At 32.7% G+C, this 25,488-nt stretch overlaps 1 protein-coding gene across 1 annotated transcript in view; it reads right to left on the bottom strand.

The window, feature by feature from the left end:
- Positions 1 to 25,488, bottom strand: part of ADAMTS19 (ADAM metallopeptidase with thrombospondin type 1 motif 19) — a 228,940-nt gene that overhangs the window by 106,618 nt on the left and 96,834 nt on the right. The window contains exon 8 of the mRNA XM_038551654.1: positions 16,837 to 16,942. Within this exon, the coding sequence (XP_038407582.1) occupies positions 16,837 to 16,942 (106 nt within the window). The remainder of the gene's footprint in view (positions 1 to 16,836; positions 16,943 to 25,488) is intronic.

The following is a 25,488-nucleotide window of genomic DNA, read 5'->3' as shown; positions in this document are numbered from 1 at the left end:
TTTGAGAAACTGCTTTTTCTTTATTTAGGCCTTAGGAAGATATTACCTTAAAAAAAAAAATCCAGTTTTACATATTCCTAAATAGATAGGACCAAATGATCAGAGAAATAATTTCTTTTGTAAAAATTGGCCAAATTTTATCAAAAACCTAACATACAATATAATTCAAATTATATAAAGACTGCTTGGGATCATAACATTCCAAATGTATGACAGTTGTAACTCCATCCTAACAGGTGTGAAAGTATTTGCTCTCATGTTGCTTTGGTCCAAAAGAGTAGAGCTGATCAGTAAGAATAAACTAAGTACCTAATTTTTTGCAAACAATTTAGTTATCGGCAGCAGAAATATCCATGATGAATAGTTCTACTACAGCAAAGTATAATAACTGAATATATTTCATCAACACATCACAGCATGGAGCCTGTTTGTCCCTCTGCCTAAGTCTCTGCCTCTCTCTCTCTCTTTCTCTCTCTCTCTCTGCCTCTCTCATGAATAAATAAATAAAATCTTTAAACAAAAAAAGAATAATTAAATTTGAACATTTTAAGGAGCAATTGATTTTTTAGAGGTAAGAAAGAGAACCTCTGAGTTGTTTTTTTTTTTTTTTACTATTATAGCAATTGTTATTAGTTCCCGTATTCCCATCCTAGTTGTTTTAGATTATATATAATGCCTTATCATCATTGCTCACTTACTTTTTACTGTTTGTCTACTGACCCTTTAGACATTACTAAAGATGTCTTTAGAATATATCCTCTTTCTCTTAGAGTAAATGCATTGATGCATTCATTCTCAACAATGTAGAAAGAAAACCAAAAATTGTATTCCCTTCTAAAAGGTGCTCCTCTGACAAGCTGACAGAGATTAGCCAAATTTAGGTTGGATAGGATGTCTCCTGGGGGCATAAGATGGTTTCTTACTGAATTAGCAGAACTTTATATTAGATAATCTAAGTAGCTAAAGTACTGGATTTGGTCTTTCCAAGTCCATGACTTCAGGACTTACATGAAATTGTTGGAAAGACCTAGACCTAGATTTCAAGGTAGACACATCATAATTGATACATAACATAATTATTGCATTTCCACATAGCTAATTTTATATAGGAATACAAAGTATCAAGTACTAAAAATATTTTGCCATACTTATATTTATGTAGTTATAAAACTAACATTTTTTTCTCAGTTAAGGCAATTGCATTCCTTGACCTAAACTAATTCCTCTTTTCTACTTCTGGAACTCAACTATCCTCTACTCTGAATCTCAAGAGGACTGTCCAAGAGATGAGTATTTGTACAATAAATGCTTATTCATTCGAACAAACATCTGAGTGCCTATAATATACAATACACTCTGTGCTAAGGGAGAAAAAATGTATTAGATAGTAAGTGTATTTTCAGAGACTGCTGTTCAGTAGTATATGTGTGTAGGGAGTTGTAAATATCAGTACACATTAGCATATATTAGAAATTAAGTGATATTTACTATAAACAATGCAAGGGACCTAAAAAAAAGAAAATTTCCAGCCAGACTTTTAGATTTCAGAAAAGTGATAGCATTTGTCCTGACCTTAAATGGGTAAGTAAAATTGGAAGAGATCTAATCAGTATGACTGAGAGCTGAAATAAGAAAAAAGCATAAAGGGCAGCCCCGGTGGCTTTAGCAGTTTAGTGCCGCCGTCAGCCCAGGGTGTGATCCTGAAGACCCGGGATCGAGTCCCACGTTTGGCTCCCTGCATGGAGCCTGTTTCTCCCTCTGCCTGTGTCTCTGCCTTTCTCTCTGTGTGTCTCTCATGAATAAATAAATACAATCTTTAAAAAAAAAGAAAAAAGCTTTAATAAAGACAAAGTTTAAAAATTATGTATTGTTTGCATCCACGAAATAGCAAAGTAGATTATACAGTGAGAGAGGTAGACTGGGACCACTATAAAACTCATGAACTAAGGCTGAAGAATTTGAAGTTCAGTTATTAAGAGATAAAGGGCAATAAATATTTGTGAACCAATACGTGAGATAGCTCAGAAGGGTAAACTGCTAAGGCAGAATGACCAAGGGAGCAGGTACTGCAATAGTCCAAGCCTGAAAGAATGACAGAAGTAACATACAGATGGAATAGCTTTTTCACATGAATAATGGATAAAATATGGCAACTGATTAGGAGAGGAATTAAAAGGAGAAAGAGTTAAAGATATTTCAGATGCCTCAACTGAAGAAATGATAGCAGTACTGATGCCAGTAACAGAAATGCAGATGTCTGAAGAAGCAGGTTTCTAACCTGGTCTTACCCTTGGTTCTATTCCAGGCACAATTTCCAGCAGAGTATGTAAGCAAATGTCATTGATTTCAAAGGCTTGTTACTTCACAAGACATCTGCATTCTTGGTACTCTGGCAATACTTAGAACTTTAGCAGGTGCCCCAAATATTTATTGCCTTCAAGGAGCTAACTTTGCATATTTATTGCCTCATTAGGCTCTTGGTTCTGAAGAAACTCCTGAATTGCCAACTTAGTGGAAAAGCTGTGGCTCCATGCCAAAGTTCAGTAATGTATATTAGGCTTCTATCCTCATTCAACAAGTAAACAAAAACCAAAAACACATATGCATCTTTGACAATTTCCCATAATTTATGTAATTTTACACTCAACAGCTCTACAGAGTAGGCAATCTAATTATCATATGAAAATATTAATCATTAAATAAATTATACACATTTAATGCACTTTCTTTTAACTTTTAAAAACACAGAACTCTGCTAGAGCGTTTTTATTTTCTTGAAAGTGTTGCAAGTATAAGTTATCATAAATGTGCTGAAATCAAGTTACGAAACTGGTGTCATGTACCAATTTCAAGACAAACAATTTTGTCCACAACTTTATGTCCACTGTATTATTTCAAAATATACCTTAAAAGGACATTTTCTACATATAGGAAAAGAAGTACTGAGTCATCAGATGCTAATGGCCAAAAAATATTGTTTTATTAATATAAAAGTGATCATTTTCAAATCTTTATGATTATTTTTATTGGCTTCATATTTTTTTATGTAATGGGCCTAACTTTAGTCAGAAAAAGGTGAGATTTTCAACTATTCTAGCAAGCAAGGAAACACATACACAAATTAAATTAGAACTTAAAATGTGTTATACTCAAAGCTGGCAAAAGGAGCTGAAACTGTAAGCACAAGTTGTCTTTTAAGTTTGGAAAACAAGTGCCACATGGCCTCCAAAAATAGTGCACCATTTTACACTCCTCTCAAAAATGTATATCTGTTTCCCCACACATTCCAACACTTTACACTCACTTACACAGTTATCAAAATACCACTTAACAACTATTTATTGAGCACATATGAAAGATGTTAGACAATGTTAAATGAATGCTACATCAAAACAGTAACAAAAAAGAACACAAACAAAAAACCTAAACAAAACTAGACATAACCCCTGTCCTCAAGAACCACAATTTCATTAGACACGGAGAGTACAAATAAGAAAATAATGTAAATCTACAACTGTGAAAAAATTAGGAATGAAAACTACAGAGAGCCTATATGAACATATGTTAAGAGGTTTAAGCTATCCATAGAGTACTTTTGTGAAGAATAGGAGAAAATAGGGAAGAAGGCAGGAATTTTTTTCTGCCAAGGTTAAAAAAAATGGTCCTTATAGTGGAAGTAAATATGGATTCACCAGTATAGATTTCTGTAATCTGATAGGTGAAATTTGAATTGCTGTGGTCTGAACAGGCATTCTATGAATGATGCTACATTGTTTTTGTTTTTTTTTTTAAGATTTTATTTATTTATTTATTCATGAGAGACACAGAGAGAGGCAGAGAGACAAACAGAGGGAGAAGTAGGCTTCTTGCAGGGAGCCTGCTGCAGGGCTCGATCCCAGGTCCCGGGATCATGACCTGAGCCGAAGGCAGGCGCCCAACCACTGAGCAACCCAAGTGTCCCTGTTCTGCTTTGTTTTAAATAAAAGCCGTAGATAGACCTCCATGAGCTGTGTGGTGCCACTTTCTATAACAGGGCTTTTGTCATTTTCTGTATTGATTTATATGTGCTCTTTATTAAGTAAAATACTACTTTGTCATGTATCTTGCAAATACTTTCACTGACTGTGATTTTTTCTTTTAACCATTGTATTTATTCCCTTGCAATGATATTTATTGTAAGTTGCTATTTTTATGTGACTTTAAATATTTCTAGATTTCATATCTAGAATTACAGACATTCCCTATTAAAAGACAAAAGAGAAAACAGTCAACAAAACAAAAAATGTCATAATTTACAATTATTTTGGTGTGTTTTGATGTGATATATAAACTACAGAATCAGATTCCTGTTATATATATATATACATATATATATACTTTTTTTCTTTGAGAGAGAGTGCATGCCTGTGAATGAGGGGGGAGGCAGGGAGGGAAGGAGAGAATCTTTTTTTCTTTTTAAAAATTGTATTTATTTATTCATGAGAGACACACAGAGGCAGAGACATAGGCAGAGGGAGAAGCAGGCTCCCCACTGGGAGCCTGATGCAGGACTCAATCTGAGGACAATGAAATCAGGACCTGAGCCAAAAGCAGATGCTCAACCACTGAGCCACCCAGGTGCCCAGGGAGAGAGAGAATCTTAGGCAGGATCCATGTCCAGGATGGAACACAATGGGGGGAGGGGGCTCAGTTTCAAGACCTGAGATCATGACCTGAGCCGAAATCAAGAGTCAGGAACTTACCAACTAAGCCACCCAGGTGCCCCAGACTCCTGTTATTTTTTTAACCGAATGATTCATTTCTTTCCGCTAATTATAATGCAGCTTTTATTATATGCTACATTTCTACATTTCTTCCTACTTACAAGTTTAATTTTTTTACTCTATCTTCCACTGACTTATTTCTTTATTCAATCACCAACACAAACTGCTTTATCTATTATGAAATATATTAGTGTCTGATAGAGTTAACCTCTCCTCGCCACTGTTTTTTCTTTTGTAACAACACATTTCTTATGTTGATTTTTCAAAATGGGATGTATAACCAGTCTGTCTAATAAAAAAAAATAAGGAAAGAAAATTCTATTGGCATTTTTGGGCAGATCACACTAAATCTATATATAGATAATTGTCATTTTATAATATCGACTGTTCCTATCCCAAACCAGAAAACGTCTTTCCATTTATTTAAGCCACATTTATGACTCTCTGTGTAGATATAAATTCTTCTTTTTATAAGTCTTGTACATTGCTTTGTAAGTATTTCCTAGGTATTTTATCTTTTTTGTTTTTATTTTATTTCATCTTTTGCTATCTTCAATATAAATGGAATTTTTTTCTTTCTTTATAGTGTCCAAGTGGTTGCTGCTTATGTACTGAAAAGCAAAAATTTTTATATACTTTTGTAACAGGTCAAGAAAATCTCTTATTCTAATAGAAAAATTTTTAGTAGGTTGTCTTGAGTTTCCCAAGTATACAAATAATGCTTATTTTGCCATTCCTTTCTAGTTTTAATTTTCTTTTGAAATTATGAAACATTTTCATGAAAACAAATACATGCAATATATACATTTATACATACTATACACATTTGTGTATGTCTATATGTGTTATGTAGTTTAATACAATTTAAGCATTAAGGAAAACCATCACACAAAAAATCTTAATCTGATCAATTCTAAGATCCATGTCAAATCGTTGTATCTGCCTTCAAAAGACAGCACAGAATATGTACTGTTTGGGAAATCATTTCAATCCTGAAGTCCTAAAGACAGTGTCACATATTTTTTCCTAAATATTGTCTGTGATATATATATCAGTCTTTATTTTATCCAGAATTGATTTTTAGAAGTAATCTGAAAGTATTCAATTTCATTTTTATACATGCAGTAAACCAATTGCACCATCATATTTTTCTGAAAAGTCAACTTTCTCTACTGATCTGCCAAAACCTTGCTCAGACACAGATTTTCATGTAGACATGGACCTGTTGATGACTCTCTGCTTGGTTCTACTGGTTCATATCTATCCATATTTGCATAAGTCAAAATGTCTTTATACTATACTTTTGAAATTGGTCTTGATTACTGTTAGGGAAAATTCCCAAATTATTCTCCTCCTCATCTTTCTCTGTTTCTATCTTCATCTCTTCCTTCTCCAGTTAAGTTTTGGCTATTTTGTCTATTTGTACTCATACACAAATTTTGAAAATATCTGCCCACCACCATATAAGAAGCTGTCATGGTGTATTTATTGGAATTTCCATGAATCTCTAAATCATTTATAGCAGAATTGACATCAGAAGAGAATAAATTTATCCATATAGATAGTATATTTTCATTGACACATTCAGTAAATTTAAATAATGGTATATACTTTCCTACCTTTTGTTGGAATCATTCCTACATATTTTGTGTTTTCTATTCCTATAGTAAACAGTATTCTCTTTTTTAAAGACATTTTCTATTTTTGTGTTGACAGCTGATTTTTGTGTATTTATCTTATATTTAATAATCTTACTAAATTCATAAATTAATTCCATGCTTTGCTTCTACATTACATCATGTTTTTATATAGGGAAATCATGATTTGCAAATTAAAACAGCCATGTTTCTTCCATTCTCATCTCTACAGCTCTTATTCATTTTCCTGCCATGCTTTGTGTCTCAAGGACATATATGGAACTAGATGTAGTAAGATCCATGTGATTTTCTCAATTTTGTAGAAGTGTTTCTAAGATGTCACCATTAAGAATGATGTTTCCCAGGGGTGCCTGGGTGGTTCAGTTGGTTAAGTGTCTGACTCTTGATTTCAGTTCAGGTGTTTACCTCAGGGTTGTGTTCAAGCCTAATGGGCTCCACATTGGGCATGGTGCCTACTTAAAAAAAAAAAAATGATGTTTCCCATCAATTTTGGTAAATACACATCACTAAATTTTGTCTTATTGGGCCTCTGAGATACTATATAGTTTCTATCTTTAATCTATTGTGATGAAAATTTTTAAATGATAATTGACCTTTGCTTCCTGACACAAAATAAACTCTTTCTCTTGTATTAACTGTGTTTACATAGTGTTGTTTTATTTTGAATTTTTTTTTCATTTTTGTATCATTCTCAGATAATAAAGGACTGTAGCTTTCCCTCCTCATAAGTGTCCCTTATTGATTTTTATATTACATTAATATTAGCCTCAAATAATGAGTGGTAGGGTGTTCCTTTATTTTCTACAAAAATTAGATTAATATTAGCATTATTTATTCATTGAACCTATTCCTATGTCTGAACTGGTATTTTCTTTGGGAAGATTCTAATGTGCTGATATAATTTCTTTAAATGGTTATAGAGCTTTATGGCCTATTATGTTTTCTTAGAATTTTCCCATTTCATCTGTTTTTAATTTTTTGTCATGACAGTATTCACTGTATTTTCTTAGTGTCTTTTTAATACCTTTGGTATCTGTTATGCCATCTTTTTCATTTCTAATACTGGTGAATTGAGCATTTTTTTCTCCTGGTTCAGTTTTATATCTGTCAATTTTATTTGCATTTTCATAGGTTTAATTTTGACTTTTTCATTTCATTGCATTTTTCTATTTTATTAGTTCCTACTCTTTGCCGTTTCTTTCTTCCAATACCTTTTTCTTTTTATTTTTCTAACCTCTTAATATGAAAATCTAGATCATTAATTTCATCATTTATATTTATATATGTGTTTAAAGTTATTCATTTTCCTCTTAAAGTTATTCATTTTCCTCTATGTGCTGCTTTATCTGCAATGCTACAAACTTGCAAAGTGGTATATTTGTTATTGTTTAACACTGAAAGTCTTTTGGTTTCCCTAATGACTTCTTCTTTGATCTATGAGTTTTTCAAAAATATGCTTATAAATTTCTAAATGTATGTATTTTTTAGTTTTCTTTTTGCTACTGGCTGTTTAACTTAAGTGTATTGTGATAAAAAATTCATCTGTATATTAATTTTAGGAAATTTGTTTAAAGGATAAAACAATATATAGTTATTTTTCATAAATATCTGGCATGTTTTGAAAGAATAGATTTTTTTTATCAAGTGGCTTTATTTATGTCTGCTCAGTATATCAATCTTTCTAGTTGTTCAAATCTTTTCTCTTCCACAGAGATCTTTCTTTTCAGTGGACCTAACAGTTACAGAGAATTCTGTTAAAAAACCTCCTGCTATTGTGGCACCTGAGTGGCTCAGTTGGTTAGGCATCTGACTCTTGATCTAAGCTCAGGTCTTGATTTCCATGTTGGGCTCCTATTGAAAAACAAAAACAAACAAAAAACAAAACAACAACAAAACCTCCTACTATGATTGTGGCAACTTATCTGTTTTGTTAATGTTTTCATTAATGCTCTGAAGCTCTGCAATTAGAATCTGTTTAATCCTGATGGATTTTTTGTTCATTCCATGTCCTGAAGCAAGCTACTTGCTTCCAGCTGGATGGAAATATATGTTGCCATGTAAGGGGGCTGTGAAGCTTTGGCTCCCATTCACCAGAGTGCATTTAACCCTCAGCAACTTCAGACAATACCAGATTTAGCCCCCCAGTGAATGAGAAATGGCAACTCTTTTATACTGAAAGATTCTGACCTCTACCATGTGGAAGTTCCTGCTTCTGGCTCTATCTTGGCTATTTATATTTTTAAAAATTCTCCTTTGGGAATTTTTGAGTATTTCTAATGGGAATGGGAGATTTCGAGGTCTTTTCAACTTTTACTCAACCCAAATCTTAATGTGAACCCTCATGTGAATTTTTTAATGTGAAAAGAATGCCAACATATTGCTTAGATAAAACAATGAAGTTCCTTAAGAAGACTATTTTTTTTCATTTTAGCCAATTAGTACATTTGTATATTCAGCTCTAATATAGAGCATAGGAGGTTATGCAGACTATGCTTTTAGAAATAACAAATTTATTTTCATTTAATAAATACATTTTGAAAAAAAAATACATTTTGAGTGCATACTGTGCCAGGTATTCAACTTCTATTGTTCTAGGATACTGGGAATATAAAGTGAACTACGGAGTTAAGAATTCACTATATACATACAATAGATTGATAGACATATATAGTTGGAACTGGAAAAGTTTTATGAAAAACATTAAAACAGGTAGAGGGGCATAAGCTGGGGCTGTGGTTATATCTACATTTTTAAGAAATGTTAACAGAAGGGTCTCACTGAGAAGGCGATACTTTAAGCAGATACCTAAATTAGAAAGGAAAAGGATTTGAAGTGGGTGTTTTGAGTTACAAAAAATAAGCCCATGTATCTGGAGCCCTATTAGTAAGGAGGGGAAAGATAACCTGAAAGGGAAAGGGGCTAGAACTGATAGGGCCTACCTGGCCATTGGGAGGGCTGGAGGTTTTACCAGTGAGATAGGTTACTAGAAAGTTTTATGAAAAGAAGTTGGAGAATTTGCTTTGCTGCAAAGGAGTCTTCCTGGCTCTGAGTTGAAACTGGCTATGAGAGTCAAGGGCTGAAAAAGTAAGACTGTTTAGGAGGCTACTTTAATAATCCACATGAGAGAGGATGGCGGTTTGGTCCAGAGTGGCAAAAGTAGAATTTGTGAGATATAAACAGAATATAGATATATTATGATGGCATCAGCAACACTGATGGATTGTATGTGGAGACTGAGGAACAGAGGGCTCAAGGATAATTTCACTCTGTTTGGTTGAGCAGCTAGAACGATGGAGCTTCCAATTATTATGATAGGAAGACCTGAGGGGGGAGCACTTCTAGGTTGTGGGGAATCATTTCTGTATATGCATAATGGAATAAAGGGTCATTCCATGTAGCCTTGGGTATATTTACAAATACATATTATTTTCTTTAAAGATTTTATTTATTCATGAGAGACATAGAGACCAAGACCAAGACATAGGCAGAGACAGAAGCAGGCTCCCTACAGGAGCCTGATGTAGAACTTGATCCCAGGACCCGGAGACCATGACTCAACTGCTGAGTCACCCAAGCATCCCACATAACATTATTTTTGTAAAACTCTACCTGATAACTTATTAAAAGTTTCATATATTTTAAAATATTCTAAACACTTTGTGCATATAGCATCTTTTCTCTAACAAATTTTCATTGCCATTCTAGACATAAGATTATTTTTACTATGAAAATTACTATATTAAAACATTCACTTATTGTATACATATTTACTGAATGCCTAATATGTTACATGCACTATCAAATGCATTAGGAATTCCACAATAATAAAACATTGGCATGGTTCATTACTCTTAGAGCTTGCAGCCTGCAAATAGATGAATGAATGTACATTTATAAGAGAAAGTGCCATTAAGTGTTTAATAGAGAGACTGACCTAAACAGAGCACATCCTGTAGGAAACAGCTGTTGATTCATAATTCATATGAATTATGATCAGTAAGAGATAATCACTTGAAGATGTGAAGTGGGAATATTCTAGGCAGAGGGAGTAGCATGTGCCGATGTACTACAGTGTGAAGTAGCATGATACATTAGAAACCCTGTAAGAACTGTAATGGGGCTGCAGTGCTTACAATAAGAGGGAGCATAGTGTGAGATAGGGCTGAAGAGCTAAGGTAGGGACAGATAATTCAGAGCTAGCCTAGAAGTAAGTTGAGTAAAGTTAAGGTAATTAGATGTATCCTTCAGGGGGCGCTTGGATGGCTCAGCTGGTTAAGCCTCCACCTGGATTTTGGCTCAGGTCAGGGTCTCAGGGTTGAGAGACTGAGCCCCAAGACAGGCTCCAGGCTGGGTATGGAGTCTGCTTAAGATTCTCTCTCCTACTCCCTCTGCCCCTCCCCTTCCCCACTAGTGCACACACTTGTGTTCTTTCTCTCTCTCTAAAAAAAAAAAAAAAGTATCCTTTGGGATTTGTGATGTAGTACAGTTACTAACAACATGAACTCTGGATTTGGACAGTTTGACTCTGCACATCCATTCAGGCACTTAATTAGCTGTGTGAGCTTTCACAATCAACTTCTTTATTAGCAATAAAGCTAATTATTATTATCTTCCTTCTGCAGGTGGGAGCAGAAGTCTTTGGTCTCCATGTGCTAAGTCAGTATAGTTTTGCTGTCCAATAGATCTCCAGATTTAGTGAAGCCAGAAAAATACTCATAGGGTTATGCTACTAACAATTATCTTTAGAACTATTGTTTCCCTGATAATTCATATATTTATCATATCTAAGACCTGGGGATAAATTTTCATAAGAGCTTACTCAACAAGAGAGGTTCTTTTATTTTTGGTTGGAATTCACAGAAAGGATTGAATTATTTACAGCTACAAAGAAAAAAGGATGTAATATGTATATATGGTATATATTTATATTTTTTGTTATATAAATCATATATGTATATTATATATGATGCATATATTTATATTTTTGTTATAATATATATGTATAATATATATATAACAAAACAATCTAAACCACCACTAAATATTTGTACAAAAATACCCTTGTATTATTGGCAAAGGATTGCATCACAGAATTTATAGCTGAAAGTGCTTCACAAATAAATGAGAACAGGCATATACAATTCAATTACAGACCACCTTTTAGGCTAAAAATAAAAATATTGGGCTCTCTACCAACTCAAACATGACTTCTAAGCAGCACTGATGTAGAATAAGTATTATGTGGCAGGGCTACTCAGAGTGTGGTCTGTGCCCTGGATGCCATAGGTAAACTCTTTTTTACAGATTTGTAGCTAAATAAGTAGCTGGCATTAGAATAAAATCAGCTACATCACTAAGCATACAGCTGAATTCAGCTAACTGTATTTTCTTTTCTTTTCTTTTCTTTTCTTTTCTTTTCTTTTCTTTTCTTTTTCATTTCAAGATTTTTTTCAATGAAGCAAGCAATGTGCTGTATTCTGGCATAGTCCTGACATCATAAGAGACCACATTTTGAACAGTATGATAATTTATTGAGCAGTTAATGAACACTCAAATTTAATGGAGAAAACTTTACTACATATACTAAAACAGATTCTAGGTGGTCTTCTAGTACTCAATGGTGGAAAAGGGAGAGAGAGACAATGAGAGAAAGAAGAGAGAAGAAAATATAAAACAAGTAGACAAAAATGTGTTTTTTAAATTTTAGAATGAGGAGGCACTAATTGTAAAAAGCTATAGGAGAAATTATTTAAAAATGACATTTGACTACTAAAAAAATTTGCAGTTCGAAAACATGAACAAGATTTCACTAAGAGACCTGGAGAGATCTTAACAATATATTTGATGAAAAAAGAATGTTCAAAAGAACTATCAAAAGAACTCCTGAAAAATTAATCTCTATTAACTTCAGTTTCCTCATCTGTAAAAAGGCAATAATCACAAAATACAGCTCCAGATTTTTATGAGATTGTATTATAGAGAAATACACAGTATTTAGTACAATGTCTGCTAATAAAAGAAGACATTATTGTATTTATTAGAAAGCTTTTAGCAATCTGATATAAATATGTTATCTTAAGACTTTAAAAATATTGCATAATTGCGCAGTAAAAAGTTAACTCTGCAAGTTTGGGTGGTCCAAAACCTGCAAATAGGTCTGGTCCTTACCCAGCTCCAGGGAGGTAACCTAAAAACCTTCAGAATATCTTTTGTGATAAGAATATCTTTGTTTATCTGGGGGCCCTAGGACAAGCCAGACAGCTTATACTAACAGTATGATCTTGGAGTAGGTCTTGGCCAGTTTCACTTCTGGAGGGGATGGAGATGAAGACCTGCCTGTGGGTGGTCACTTTTGCCTCCATGACCAACATTACCATCTATTTAAAATCCTGGATACCAAAGCTCAGGTTAGTTTCTTCAGTTGGCAATACCTCATGTGTGTGTTTTTACACATCACTGTTTAGAGAATTAACACACAGTTCATTCTGCACAACTCCACTAGGAGAAGACAACTTAAGGTTTGTGCCATGTGTCCCCTGGACACTGCCCCGTATGTCTGTTCCTTACTAATTTTAATATATATCCTTTTACTGTAATAAACTATCATTATGAGTAATATAGCTTTACTCAATTTTGTGAGTCCTCTTAACAAATCATTGAACCTGAGGGCGGTCTTGGGGACACTCCTCAAACATAGTAATCTAACCACAATTTAGATATTGGTAATAAAGTATGGCTTGAAATCAAAGTAAAATTTCTTTTTTTTTGGATCAAAGTAAAATATTTTACTTTAACAAATTATTGGTTATAAAGGTAATGTACAATATATAATAAACTTCATCAAATTCATGAACGACTTCCTAATGTATTATTTATAAAAATAAAATTAAAAAAGTTTTAGCCTTTATCACAGTAAATTAATGAATATATTCATTATATTCATGAATATAAATATATTTAATATCAATAAAAGCATGGTATGGTTGAAAACGGTTATAAGAAAAAAAATCACACCCCTTGACCTATTGTGTAGAAAGGAAAATAATTTTGAAAAGGAATCATTAACATTGGTATAAAGCTTTTATTCTCTTTTCCTTGCTATGGGTACTAATCTATACTTCTGTATATAATTACATAGATTTTTTTAATTGGTAATTTCCTAAAGGAAAATTTGATACATTTTTAATTTAAGATTCCTTTGAAATAGTAAAAGAAGTTTTTTTTTTCCTCTTCAATTACTAAAATTCTCACCCTTAACACTTAGTTTTTATTACTTGGTGGCCCTTATTGACTTTTCCAGCAATATGTGGTGTTTCTCTGGGAAATTCCAGAAACCAAATTCAAAGTAACAAACATAAACACACTCATCCCAAATCAATTTAGAAACATTTCATGTGTGATTATAAAGACTTTCTTTAATTAACCAGTTTAAATGGAATCATTCTGCCATTCTAAAATTGTGGGTTGCAATATTAAATATGATCCATAAGGAAATAAATTGGAAAACATTATAACCTCTCCCCCCAAAAAACAAAAGAAAGATATTCAAAAAGAAAAAAGTAAGAATTTAACAGTTTCACTTAAGTAGTTGACCTAATTATATCCCTAAGTAAAAGAGCTCGGTTATTTGTTTGTGCACACATAGGATCCATAGATATAATTAACATTTGTGAAAACTGCCCATTTGAGAGACTATGTGTATATGAACATTGTTTTTTATTTCCTTTTCCCACATTTTTCTTTTATTGTGCTTTATATCTTATACTGGATCATGATGATATAATTCATACAGATAACCTCTTTCCTGGCTGTTCATTATATTCTTTGTCAAAGACAAGTATTCTGTTATTATTCTATCATTAAGAAGAACACTAGCCTCTACTTTTGAGACAAATATTGCTTACAAGTAAGGAGGACTTTTAGTAACTAAGTAGTTCAACATCTATCACATGTCCTGGTCTTAATCCATCCAGCATTACCCTACCTTTGGCACATTTCTATTGATTTTGGGTACAGCTCTATAAAAGTCAAATAAAATAATATTTTACTACCATTTTAGCCATTCCAACCTGAGTTCTTAGTCATAAACCAATGTTTCTACTACATAAAGCTCAAGTGGCCTTTCCTTAAACTATATCATTTAGTTTTTTAAGTAGTTAGAGGCTCTTGACCAAGCCTTTGCATGTTAATAAAGTAACTTGCATTGTGGCTGGTTTCTTTAATATGTGCTTTTCCTAATTTTTAGAATACATCAAAGATTAAATGAATTTATTTTACACATACTAAAGTAAAGTAAGATTGCTTCATAAAATGAACCCTTCACTATTCAGGTCACTTGTCTGTTATCATTGTTTGTATATCATGCTGTTAATGCATAGCTAAAGAGTGAAAATTATATTATTAGGAAACTTACACTTATAAAAACTGTACTTATGATGAATTTGCATTTGTTCTCTTAAAAATTTTTAATACCAACTTTTTCTTGCCTCTAAACATTATTTTCAGCATGTTTCATTCAAATAATGCACATGGTTTTCCTTAGTATATGATTAAGCTGGAATATCTTTAAATTATGTTGGAATTAAGAGTCTAAATCCTATCATTCCCGGAGTATAACAGCGAATTAGGTTAGTACAGGGCATACTTTCCTTAAAGGATGATGATCTTAAAATGTTATTTATCTTTTTTTTTTGTTTCTTTATTGAATAACAAATAAACGCTTTGTATTGTAGACAACTCCAGACTTGACTACTGAAAGCCAGCACAGAAGAAAATGAAAGTATATTTACATTTAAAAACAGTGACATCAAAAATCAACCACTGTGGATGTTTATTTCTTAGACTAGGTTATGAGTACATGGTCATATTCAATTTCTGATAATTCATTGAGTTGTATAATTATAACTTGATCATTTTCCTATATTTCCTTCCATTTACTTGAGTAAAAAGTGTTTTTTAATCAAACCCTGTTATGTCCTATATAAATCTTCTTGTGAGCTTTTTTATACCAATCAAATTCCACAGCTCAATTCACTCAATTGTCTACAGAGTCCAGGCATGTAATGAAAATGGAGTGAGTCGGGTCTGTGATACTACAATACTACAGAGTTGCAGCCTGTGATGAGCTGGGAAAGATGGGCCCAGTCTAAAGGGTACAGACGCTACTCAGCTCCAAGGAATGGCTGCCATATGGGACTGTAGGTCTAATGTTGCCAGGTCTGGAAATTTAAATTTTTATGTCAAATTTATACTTTTTAATGTTGGCAACTGATTCAAATTTTTAAACGCTACCAGCCAAACTAAATATGTCCTTGACCAAAGAGGCCTCCATAAAGATCACCTCCCTGAGTAGGACCTCACTAAATCTGAGTCCAATTAAAATACTTTTCATATGTACTGCTGATACTGCTAGCACGCAGGGAAGCCCACATTCAAAATTCAGTCTGACTCCACATCATTTCTACTATAATATACTGCCTGTAAACATGTGCTTTTTCTTATATAATCAGAATCCCAGACCAACCTCATAACACAGGTATCATCCCTACTTTACTAATGAGGGATCAAAGGCCCAAAGATAACAGATAACTTAAGGTAAAAATACACAACAGTATGACTTCAATTAAATTACCCAAGTTCAAATCCTTCCTGTAATACTTACTATTTTCCTAACTTTGGGAGGGTAAATTCACCTCTCCATACCCCCTATAAGTTTTCTCCCCATAAGATGGGTTCTCCAATAGCCATACCTCCCCAAAATGTTCTGAGGATTTATAAAGCACTTAGAAATGTCCTGACAGATAGTAAGTACTATATAAATGTTGCTATAACTAATTATTATTGCTATTAACATTATCTGTAAAATAAGATCCTTGCTTTTGAGTCTTAAATAAACAAAACTATGTAAAGTACTTAGAACTGTTTCTGAAACATATGGTTCATTACATATTAACTGTGAGATCAGATGAAGTTTCTTTCAAATACATTACTCCAAACCATGTAGATTGTTATTACTTGATACAGAGTAAAGGAATTAAACATGCTATTATAGTTTGGAAATATTTTATTTGTACAAAGTGTTTTCTTTGGATATTTGAATAATGTATTGCTTTGTAGTGTCATGATTTTTGCCATGTTTATATCATTTAGAAACGTGTAGTGAAATGAATCATGTGCCATGTAATGAATGTCCTAATGTGAATTTTAATAATGTAGTAAGATTTTATTCAAAGTCTCAGGAATGATTACAATATCCAGAAGACACTTTAAATTTAGATGATATTTGCCATCCTTTTGTTTCCCTAATTTTTAAAAAACCCTAGTGTCTCCCAAGCCCAAGAGATGTGCATGTGATTCAACAACTCAAATTACAAAGTTATATGCTAATATGTGGCATAGGCAAAATTTTTACTTACTTGTGACCCATTTCATGAGCAACTGTAAATGCAAGATTCAGGCCATTGTCTTCAGCAATAACACATTTTCGTTTTTCACTACACATTCCACTCAAATAAGCTATACCTAGAAAACATAAATATGAATTATCATATGTCAGATTCAAATGTAAATGTTTATGGTATGCATCAGTGGAAGAAATGAAAAATATTTTTTCCATTCAAATACATCAATATTAAACTGTGATATCTACCCCTTATAAATGGAATTTTAAGGGAAATGATGTATGTATGAATCATTCAATAAACTCTTAATATGCTTTTCAACTTTATATTTCAGATTATTTAGTAAATTATCCAATTCTCAAAATGCACGTTATAAAGGACACATTTCATAAATACCACTTTTCACTGTCACGTAAGATAAATGATTGGACACGACTAAGAAAATGTAACTCAAAAAGCAATGATTAACTTAAATATTTTTCAATTCACATTAAAGAACCTAGTTTCAAAGAAACACCCTAAAATAAAATAAACAATGTATATTGCATTCTTAAGCTTACATTTATATTTTGAGTTAATAAAATTTTTTAATTTTATTTTGTAAAATATAATTTTAATATGACATAAGAACTACTTGTGATATTTGGAATATTGAAAAGTATTTCCTTTGAAAACTTTTGGCTAAGGAGATGGTCCAATTGCAGAATATATATACTGAAATATTATCTAAGACAGCAATTTTAGTAAAATATTTTATCTTTTAGATTTAAATCAGTGATAAAAGAATATGTAAAACTGTTGATAGCCCTTAGTCAAAGATTTATGTACTATATTACTAAGATACATCCCTGAATAAATATCATCTAACACAAAGAACTGTAACCTTCCAAGTGTAAGTTTTAATGCATTTTCAACAAACAAAGGTTATTAAAAAGTAATATCTGGTATTTATTGAATTATATGTATGTTCTGTAATCTTTATATCCTAATAAAATACATTTAAGCTCATTATATGAAGAAATTAAGGTCAGTACAGGTGAAATGATTTGCCAAATATCACTTGACTACTAAGTATTATAAAATGAACTTTGAATCCATTGCCAACTAACTTTTAGTTTCCTGCTAAGTACAATTTAGTGCAGAGTGGTCCTAGTAAAAAACGGTTAGCTGTTTGTGACTTTTCTTCTTTCTTCAGAAACATAAGAAATAATGTTCTGAGATGATTATATTTAAATAAAAGAATAAATCACCTAGCTCAGGTTTTGGCAAAACAGAAGATTCAGGGAGGATGATTTAGTGGAGCCAAAGCCCAAATGACAGGGGAGGAGGATTTTATGACTGTGGTAGAACCCTACGGAGACTTAAGAAGGAGATAACAAGGTTTGAACAGAGGCATTGTTCAAGGATTGAAAACGGAGTATCTGAAATACTTGACTACTCATTCAAATCTTCATGCAGACTCTCAAGGCCTGGTATCCACTGGCCTATCAGGAAAATGAAGATACATTCTCTAAGCAAAATATAGTATAAACACATTATTTTAAAAACACAACTATAGGAAGAAACAGCCAAGAGATGAAATATGTGAAGATGTGACATTATCTATTTTGAGATATGTTTAAGATATAAAATCTACAAATAGATGAAATTACTTCCTTATGATTGGATGGATGAATAAACAGGTGATAAGTCCTACTACTTCATTAGGCTGATTAAGAACTGAAATTACTCCAGGGTTCCATCAAAATATGGTAGGAAATAAAGATGAAAGTATGGGTAAACACAGAGGGGTTAGGAACAGAGAAAAAGAGGAGAATAAAAAATATATTTGTTATCTAGTTCTATTAAATTATGAATCAAATAAAAACTTTAAGAGATTCTTAAACATAATATAAATTTTAGGAGACCTAATTCATGTACTTATTAACACAACTAAATATGGGAAACAAGAATGAGAGTAATTGAACTTGTGTTGTAGTTGAAAGGAAAGAAAGATGGAAAGAAGGGGGGAAGGAGGGGAGGAGGGTGAACACAAAGTATCTCTTAATAGGATATTTAAAATTATCTTGAGCATTTGAAAATTTTAAAAAGTATATAACTTGAGACTAAATGTTCCACAAAAATACTAAATTAAGTTCAACCATAATTAGCATGCCAAAGATCACTGTTTGGTACAAATTTCCCTTAGGAGGCCCATATATTTCACCACTACAATAACCTTATCACCATATACAGACTAAAAGTCAGCTAATGTGAGATGTCATTATATCATGTCTCTTTCCTGCATGGACCAGTACATATCAAATTTAGTCACTTTAATTAGATTTCTACTCCTGCACCCCTTCAAATATATTATTCCCACCAAAAACAGTATTGTAACTTGTTTTTAATTCTTACCTCTTCTATATTATTCTTTCTAGTCTACATTTGTATTTTTTCCCATATTTTTCTGTTATCGTACTACATTGGTTAGGATCTTTTTTTAAAAAAAAGGATTTATTTATTCGAGAGACAGAGAAACAGAGAGATAGAGAGAGTGGAGGGGGGAAGGAGAGAGAGAGAGAAAATCTCAAGCAGACTCTCTGCTGAGCATGAAGCCAGATGCCGAGCTTGATCTCAAGACCCCGAGATCAGGACCTGAGCTAAAACCAAAAGTCAGAGATTTAATCAACTGCCACCCAGGCACACTGCTGGAAGACTTTTGCAGATGCAATTTGTTAAGTTAAAGAAATTACTTTCTGATATTCGTGTATGTCAAGTGAGAAAGGATGCAATGTTCAGTGTAGGTCAAAGGTAGATGGGAGTGAGTATTTTTTGAAAAAGAAACAAAAGCTTGGAATAGTGAGAGAAACGGGAAAGAGAGCTGATTAAATACTATGGGAATACTTAATGCTCATGGGTCAGAAAACAGATGGTTCAACTGAGGATGCAGAGCATGAGCCTGGACTAGCACTAATATGCCCAAGGAGATGATATTCAACCTAATGGTTGAAACAGAGAAGAGTAATATTTGGATTAAATTTGGGCTGAGAATTTATAGATTAGGTGTAAAAGAAGAATCAAAGGATATAACAGTTGGCAGTAATTTGAGAGTGAAACAAGGGACAGAAATTGCAGGGCTAGGTAAGGGAAGAAGTAAAGTCAAAGGGAAGCTGATAATTTGGAGGATACAATACAGTTGTCTGGAGGTTGGAGTCATCAATGAAGAAAAAGAACATACTCTCTGAAAAAGTATTGGAGACTATAATAAGATATCTTATAATAATAAGATAGATAAAATACAGACTCTTTTAAAAACACTTTTTATGTAAAAAACCTCTACAAACACAAAGGACACCAAAAAAAATCCTATCTCTTTCTTAAATAATAAGAAAAAGTATTGGAGACTATAATAAGAGATTAACATAAGATTTCAGAGGCAAATGTTCATGACATGATTAACTATTGCCAGGAGAGTAGAGAAAGGTAGACGTCATCCAGACAGAGGTCCAAGAATTATTAAGTAACATTAGTTGAACTGATTATATGAACGTGAAATTGCACATGATCATAATGCACTCAGGAAGGGGGGAAAGGTGGCCAATATCCACGTGAAATGTGGGTGAGCATCAAGGAGAACAATCCATCACAGTGACAGAGACAGTTAAAATGGTAAACTGAAGAGCTTCAGTTCCAAATGCAGAGTTTCTAAATGAAGACAAGAGAGATTTTGACTTGGATGCTGCAGTAGGAAGCAAGAGGAATGCAAGAGGTATACAACTTTGACATTTTCCTAGCACCAGCCTTGTGGGATAAGGAAAGAGAAAGAATGAACAGTACGCATTCTGGGGGCCCTAGATTCCTCACCAGGCTATGGGAAATCAATGAGCACTGTGTGGTCACGAAAGAAATATGCTGATAAAAATTATAATTTATAATATAAAAGACTTATTTTAGACCATAAAATATAAATTTATATACAATAAAATGTAATTTAGGGACGCCTGGGTTGCTCAGCGGTTAAGCGTGTCTGCCTGGCTCAGAGTGTATTCCTGGAGTACTGGGATTGAGTCCCACATCAGGCTCCCTGCATGGAGCATGCTCCTGCTTCTGCCTATGTCTCTGACCCTCTCTTTCTGTGTCTCTCATGAATAAATAAATAAAATCTAAAGAAAAAATGTAATTTAAAATTGAGTACATATTAGCATAGAGGTATGACTACACCCAAGTATTAAAAAATCTATACCATCACATTTTCAAAGAAGAACAAAAAGACTATGTAAAAATGGGGGTGCCTGGATGGCATAGTCAGCAGAGAATGCAAATGTACCTTAGAGTTGTAAGTTCAAGCCCCACATTAGACATAGAGCTTAAAACAAAAGACTGTATAATTATAATTTTCTAATGGCAACCACATTATGTGACAAGATAATAATTTTTCTTCCTCTTTTCTAATTTTCCAAATTCATTTACGTGTTTATATTTTTATAATGAGAAGATTAAAGGCATGAATATGATAATCATGTCTATGAAATTTAAATAGTAATTAATAGAATCTCTTATAGGACAGGATGCAATTTGACAAAATGACCCTCTCCTTTTTTTACTTATGTGTAAAGTCAGAATCTTCAACTAAGACTCTGATAAGTTTGAATTTCATTGTCTTATATTTGGCACACCAGGAAGATTTTCTTTAACTTGAAAGTTATGGAGAATAATTGTAACCATGACTAATTTAAATGACTTGCATTATTCTGTTTAAAAGCCTATGCTTTTCAGTTCCTTTCAAAAACTCACATGTTTCTTATTATAATAAAGGGTAGAGTTTAGAAGGGGAAAGGATTTAACACAGCTGTTATTTAAAGATAGATAAAATACAGACTCTTTTTAAAACACTTTTTATATAAAAAAAACTCTACAAACACAAAGGACACCAAAAAAAAAATCCCTATAATTTCCTACCTAAAAATGAATCAAGTAATGTATGAGGTGTCACAAGAATTTCTCAACTGAAAACAAAAACATACTATCCTAGGATGTAATTTGATACTTCTTCAAGATAATCACAGACCCCTAAAGCCTTGCAGGAAGCATGTAATAATAATGGACTAATCAGGAAATCAGTTTTTATGTAATCAGACAGATGTATCCTAACAAAATTAAATTGTCCAGCTCCAGCACTGTTGCCTAAGCACTAGCTAGACTCCCTAAGTTAAAAATCTTATCTTTCCTGGTACAACATCCTACACAATCCTAAGTAAGATATTTATCCTAGGATTGTATCCTAGGAGGAAAGTTATTTACTACCTATGAGTCCTACTATTGCTTGAGGCCTAATGGAACAAGTACTGTAAGAGGTGACAAGTACAAAGATGCATACATGCCAAGCATGCCTTCAGGAGCATAAGCCACACTAATACTCATTTCAAAATGTGATCATTAAAACCTAAAGATGTACATAAGATATCATCGAAGAATAAAAAAGCACCAAATAGGGCAAAATCAAAGTAGGAAAGACTTTTAGGGAAACAGCCTGGTAGTATCATTGAGTGGGGAGAGGGTAGCAAAAAGCAGGAAAAAGCAGGGCAAATTTTCAGGCAGTGGGGGAGTGGGTGGGACACTTCCTGAACCAAGGACTAAACAGGGAAAGAGCAAAGCAAACAGCAATGAGAGTTGCTACTTTCACAGAAGGGTAGCTTAAGTTCTTTAAATGTGTAAGCCAGGGTACATCTCTACATCAATATGAATTTAGCACATCCTCAGTAAGCGGTGTATGAAATGAATGGCATAGATAAAATTCCTTAACACAAAGACTAATATGAAGGATAACCCAATATGTGACCTCAACTAAAAATGTAATTTTGAAGAATCAAAATGTATTTCAATCATGAATTAGAAAAAATTTTTAGAATGATTTAATGATAGTGCCCACACAATGTGAAACCCATTAACATGATTACATTCAAATTGGGCTTTGAACATATTTTAAAATAACTTCCCTTACTAGCTCACTAATTATCTGCCTCTAGTCTGTTAAAAGTCAAGATGATGATCTAGGAATATAAAAGTACAATTATACAAGTTATGAGTGTTATATCAGTATAGTTATAAATGTATTTTAAAATATAGGCTTCCAGGGGTACCTGGACAGCTCAATCAGTAAAACATCTGTGTTTGGCGCAGGTCATGATCCCAGAGTCCTGGAATGGAGCCCCATGTCAGGCTCCTTGCTCAGCAGGGAAATCTGCTTGTCCCTCTCCTTCTGTCCCTCCCCCTTGCTCACATGTGCTCTCTCTCTCTCTCAAATAAATAATTAAAATCTAAAAAAAAAAAAAAAAAAGGCTTCCAGATTCTCTCAAATGTTTAATCCATAATATTCTTCATAGTAGGAGATGCCTAGGTGGCTCAGTGGTTAAGCATCTGCCTTCAGTCCAGGGTGTGATCCTGGAGTCCCGGGATCGAGTCCCACGTCTGGCTCCCTGCATGGAGCCTGCTTCTCCCTCTGCCTGTGTCTCTGCCTCTCTCTTTAAAAAAATATTCTTCATAGTAGTTTCTAAGAATACTAAGAAAAAGTGGCTTCCAATAATAACAGAATATTAGTTTAATAAAAACTATAGTAAATCTCTAGTCAAAAAGTCAGAATATTTTATAAATAGTAAAATATTGTTTATGTGTTCCTGCAAAATGGTAGACGGAATCCTTTTGTAAAAAAAAAAAAAAACACATAAAACTGCTAAATAAAATGCAATATACAAAGGTTTTAACATATAGCTAAGTTTGAAGATAAAAGATTCCCAAGTGCAAAAATAAAGCTTAAGACTTTTCAAATTTGGAGTGATAATATCATGAGTTAATGTTGTTAGAGTCTGGGAGAAAAGACATAAGTCTTATTAAATAATAGGTACGGTTTCAAAATGTCTGCAAGGATACGTATTAAGGAGTAAAGACCTGAAATCCATCCACAAATCAGAAAGCCTGAAATTGCTTTTAATGTATGAAAATAACCTCAACAATCCATATGCAGTAAGGAACCCTGGCTCAAAATAAATTCTGGGAATGCCAGAAAAGACTTTGCTAACAAATTGAAACCCAAACCACAATCATGCATAGGTGTAAAGCCACAGTAATATGAAGCCATTAATACAATGTACAAATTGATCATACAATTTGGGAAGCATACAAAGGTTGGAAAAAGCCTTGTCAGTTCAGATACTTCAAAACAAATGAAGTATCATTATGACGAGACACTTTATCATCTCAGTAAGCATAGAATTCCCACAGGAAAAGTAAGTTCTACTAAAGATGAGCTCACAAATAAAAATGACAAACCAAATGAAGAAAGGGCCCACTGTGAGAAGGCGGCCGTGGATACAAAAACTAGACAGAAAATGAAGATGAAATAAAGGCATTTTTAACATAAAGATGGGGAGCTTCAAATCTACATTCACTGGGCCACCACAATCCAAATGAATCTTTTTGTTAATCAGAGAAAGAAACCCCTTCTCCATGACACTTTAAAAATCAAAGTACTGGTATAAAGAAATGTTAAGAAAATTTCAGACTAAAACATGAAAATAAAGAGAAGAAAATAAAGAATGCCAGAAAGAGTAAATGTATGAGTAACTATAAATTAATACTGAATACAAAACACCAATTTTAATGTCTTCCAAACTTAAAATATAGAGAAGTGAAGTATAAACAATAATATGTAGTTGGTGGATAAATGGAGTTCAAGTGTTCAAGAGCTCTAGCAATAATCAGTGTTAAAATGATATATATCATAATACACAAGATAAATGCAAAATAATAATAAAATAACATATAACAAACAATTATAATTAAAAATGGTATGCAAATATTGGATTTACCTATTTTAAAAGGTAAGCAAGGAAGAAAAAAAGAAACATGAACTAAAGGCAAATAGAAAAAGATAAAAAGATAGCATTTTATACCAAGAACTTCATTAAATAAAAAAAGACTATGCCATGAGAACTGTGATTGCCAAAATGAATAGACATTTAAATTCTCTAAGGTGAGAGATGTGTGAATTAACTTGATTATGATAATCATTTTACAATGCATAGGTATATTAAAACCTCACATTATCTACCTTACATATATACAAATTTTATCTATCAACTTTATCTTGATAAAGTTGGAATGAGTGAATTAAAAAAAAGACTACATTAAATTCAAATTAAGATTTTAAGACTAGATTTAAAAAAAAGACTCTAATTGTATTGTGCTTAAGTACAAGAACATAAATAAGTTAGATATAGCTTAAGCACAGGAACATAAATAAGCAAGAAGTAAAAGAATATAAAATGATATAATATGCAAACATCAACCAAAATAGAGAAAGGGTGACAATATAAATACTATAAATATACACAATTAGACAAATTGAATTTAAAGAAGCATCTAGAGAGATAAAGAAGGATTTTTTTCATGATAAAAGGGTCACTACTTCAACAAGACAACATATAATTCTATATCTGTATTTACTTAATAAGCCTCAAATATGTATATATATACATATATTAAAAACTAAAAATTAAGAAAAACAAATCCACAGTTAACCTCAAAGATTTAACAAATCTCTTTTAATAGCTGATAAAATATCTATAAAAAAATTCACTTAAGACATAAGAAATTTGAAAAAAAATATTAGCAAATCTGTCTTAATTG

This window comes from Canis lupus, chromosome 11 (genome assembly GCF_011100685.1).
Source record: "Canis lupus familiaris isolate Mischka breed German Shepherd chromosome 11, alternate assembly UU_Cfam_GSD_1.0, whole genome shotgun sequence".
Taxonomy (NCBI): Eukaryota; Metazoa; Chordata; class Mammalia; order Carnivora; family Canidae; genus Canis; species Canis lupus.
Note: the sequence above shows the minus strand (reverse complement) of the source record. Positions and strands in the feature narration are given on the sequence as shown.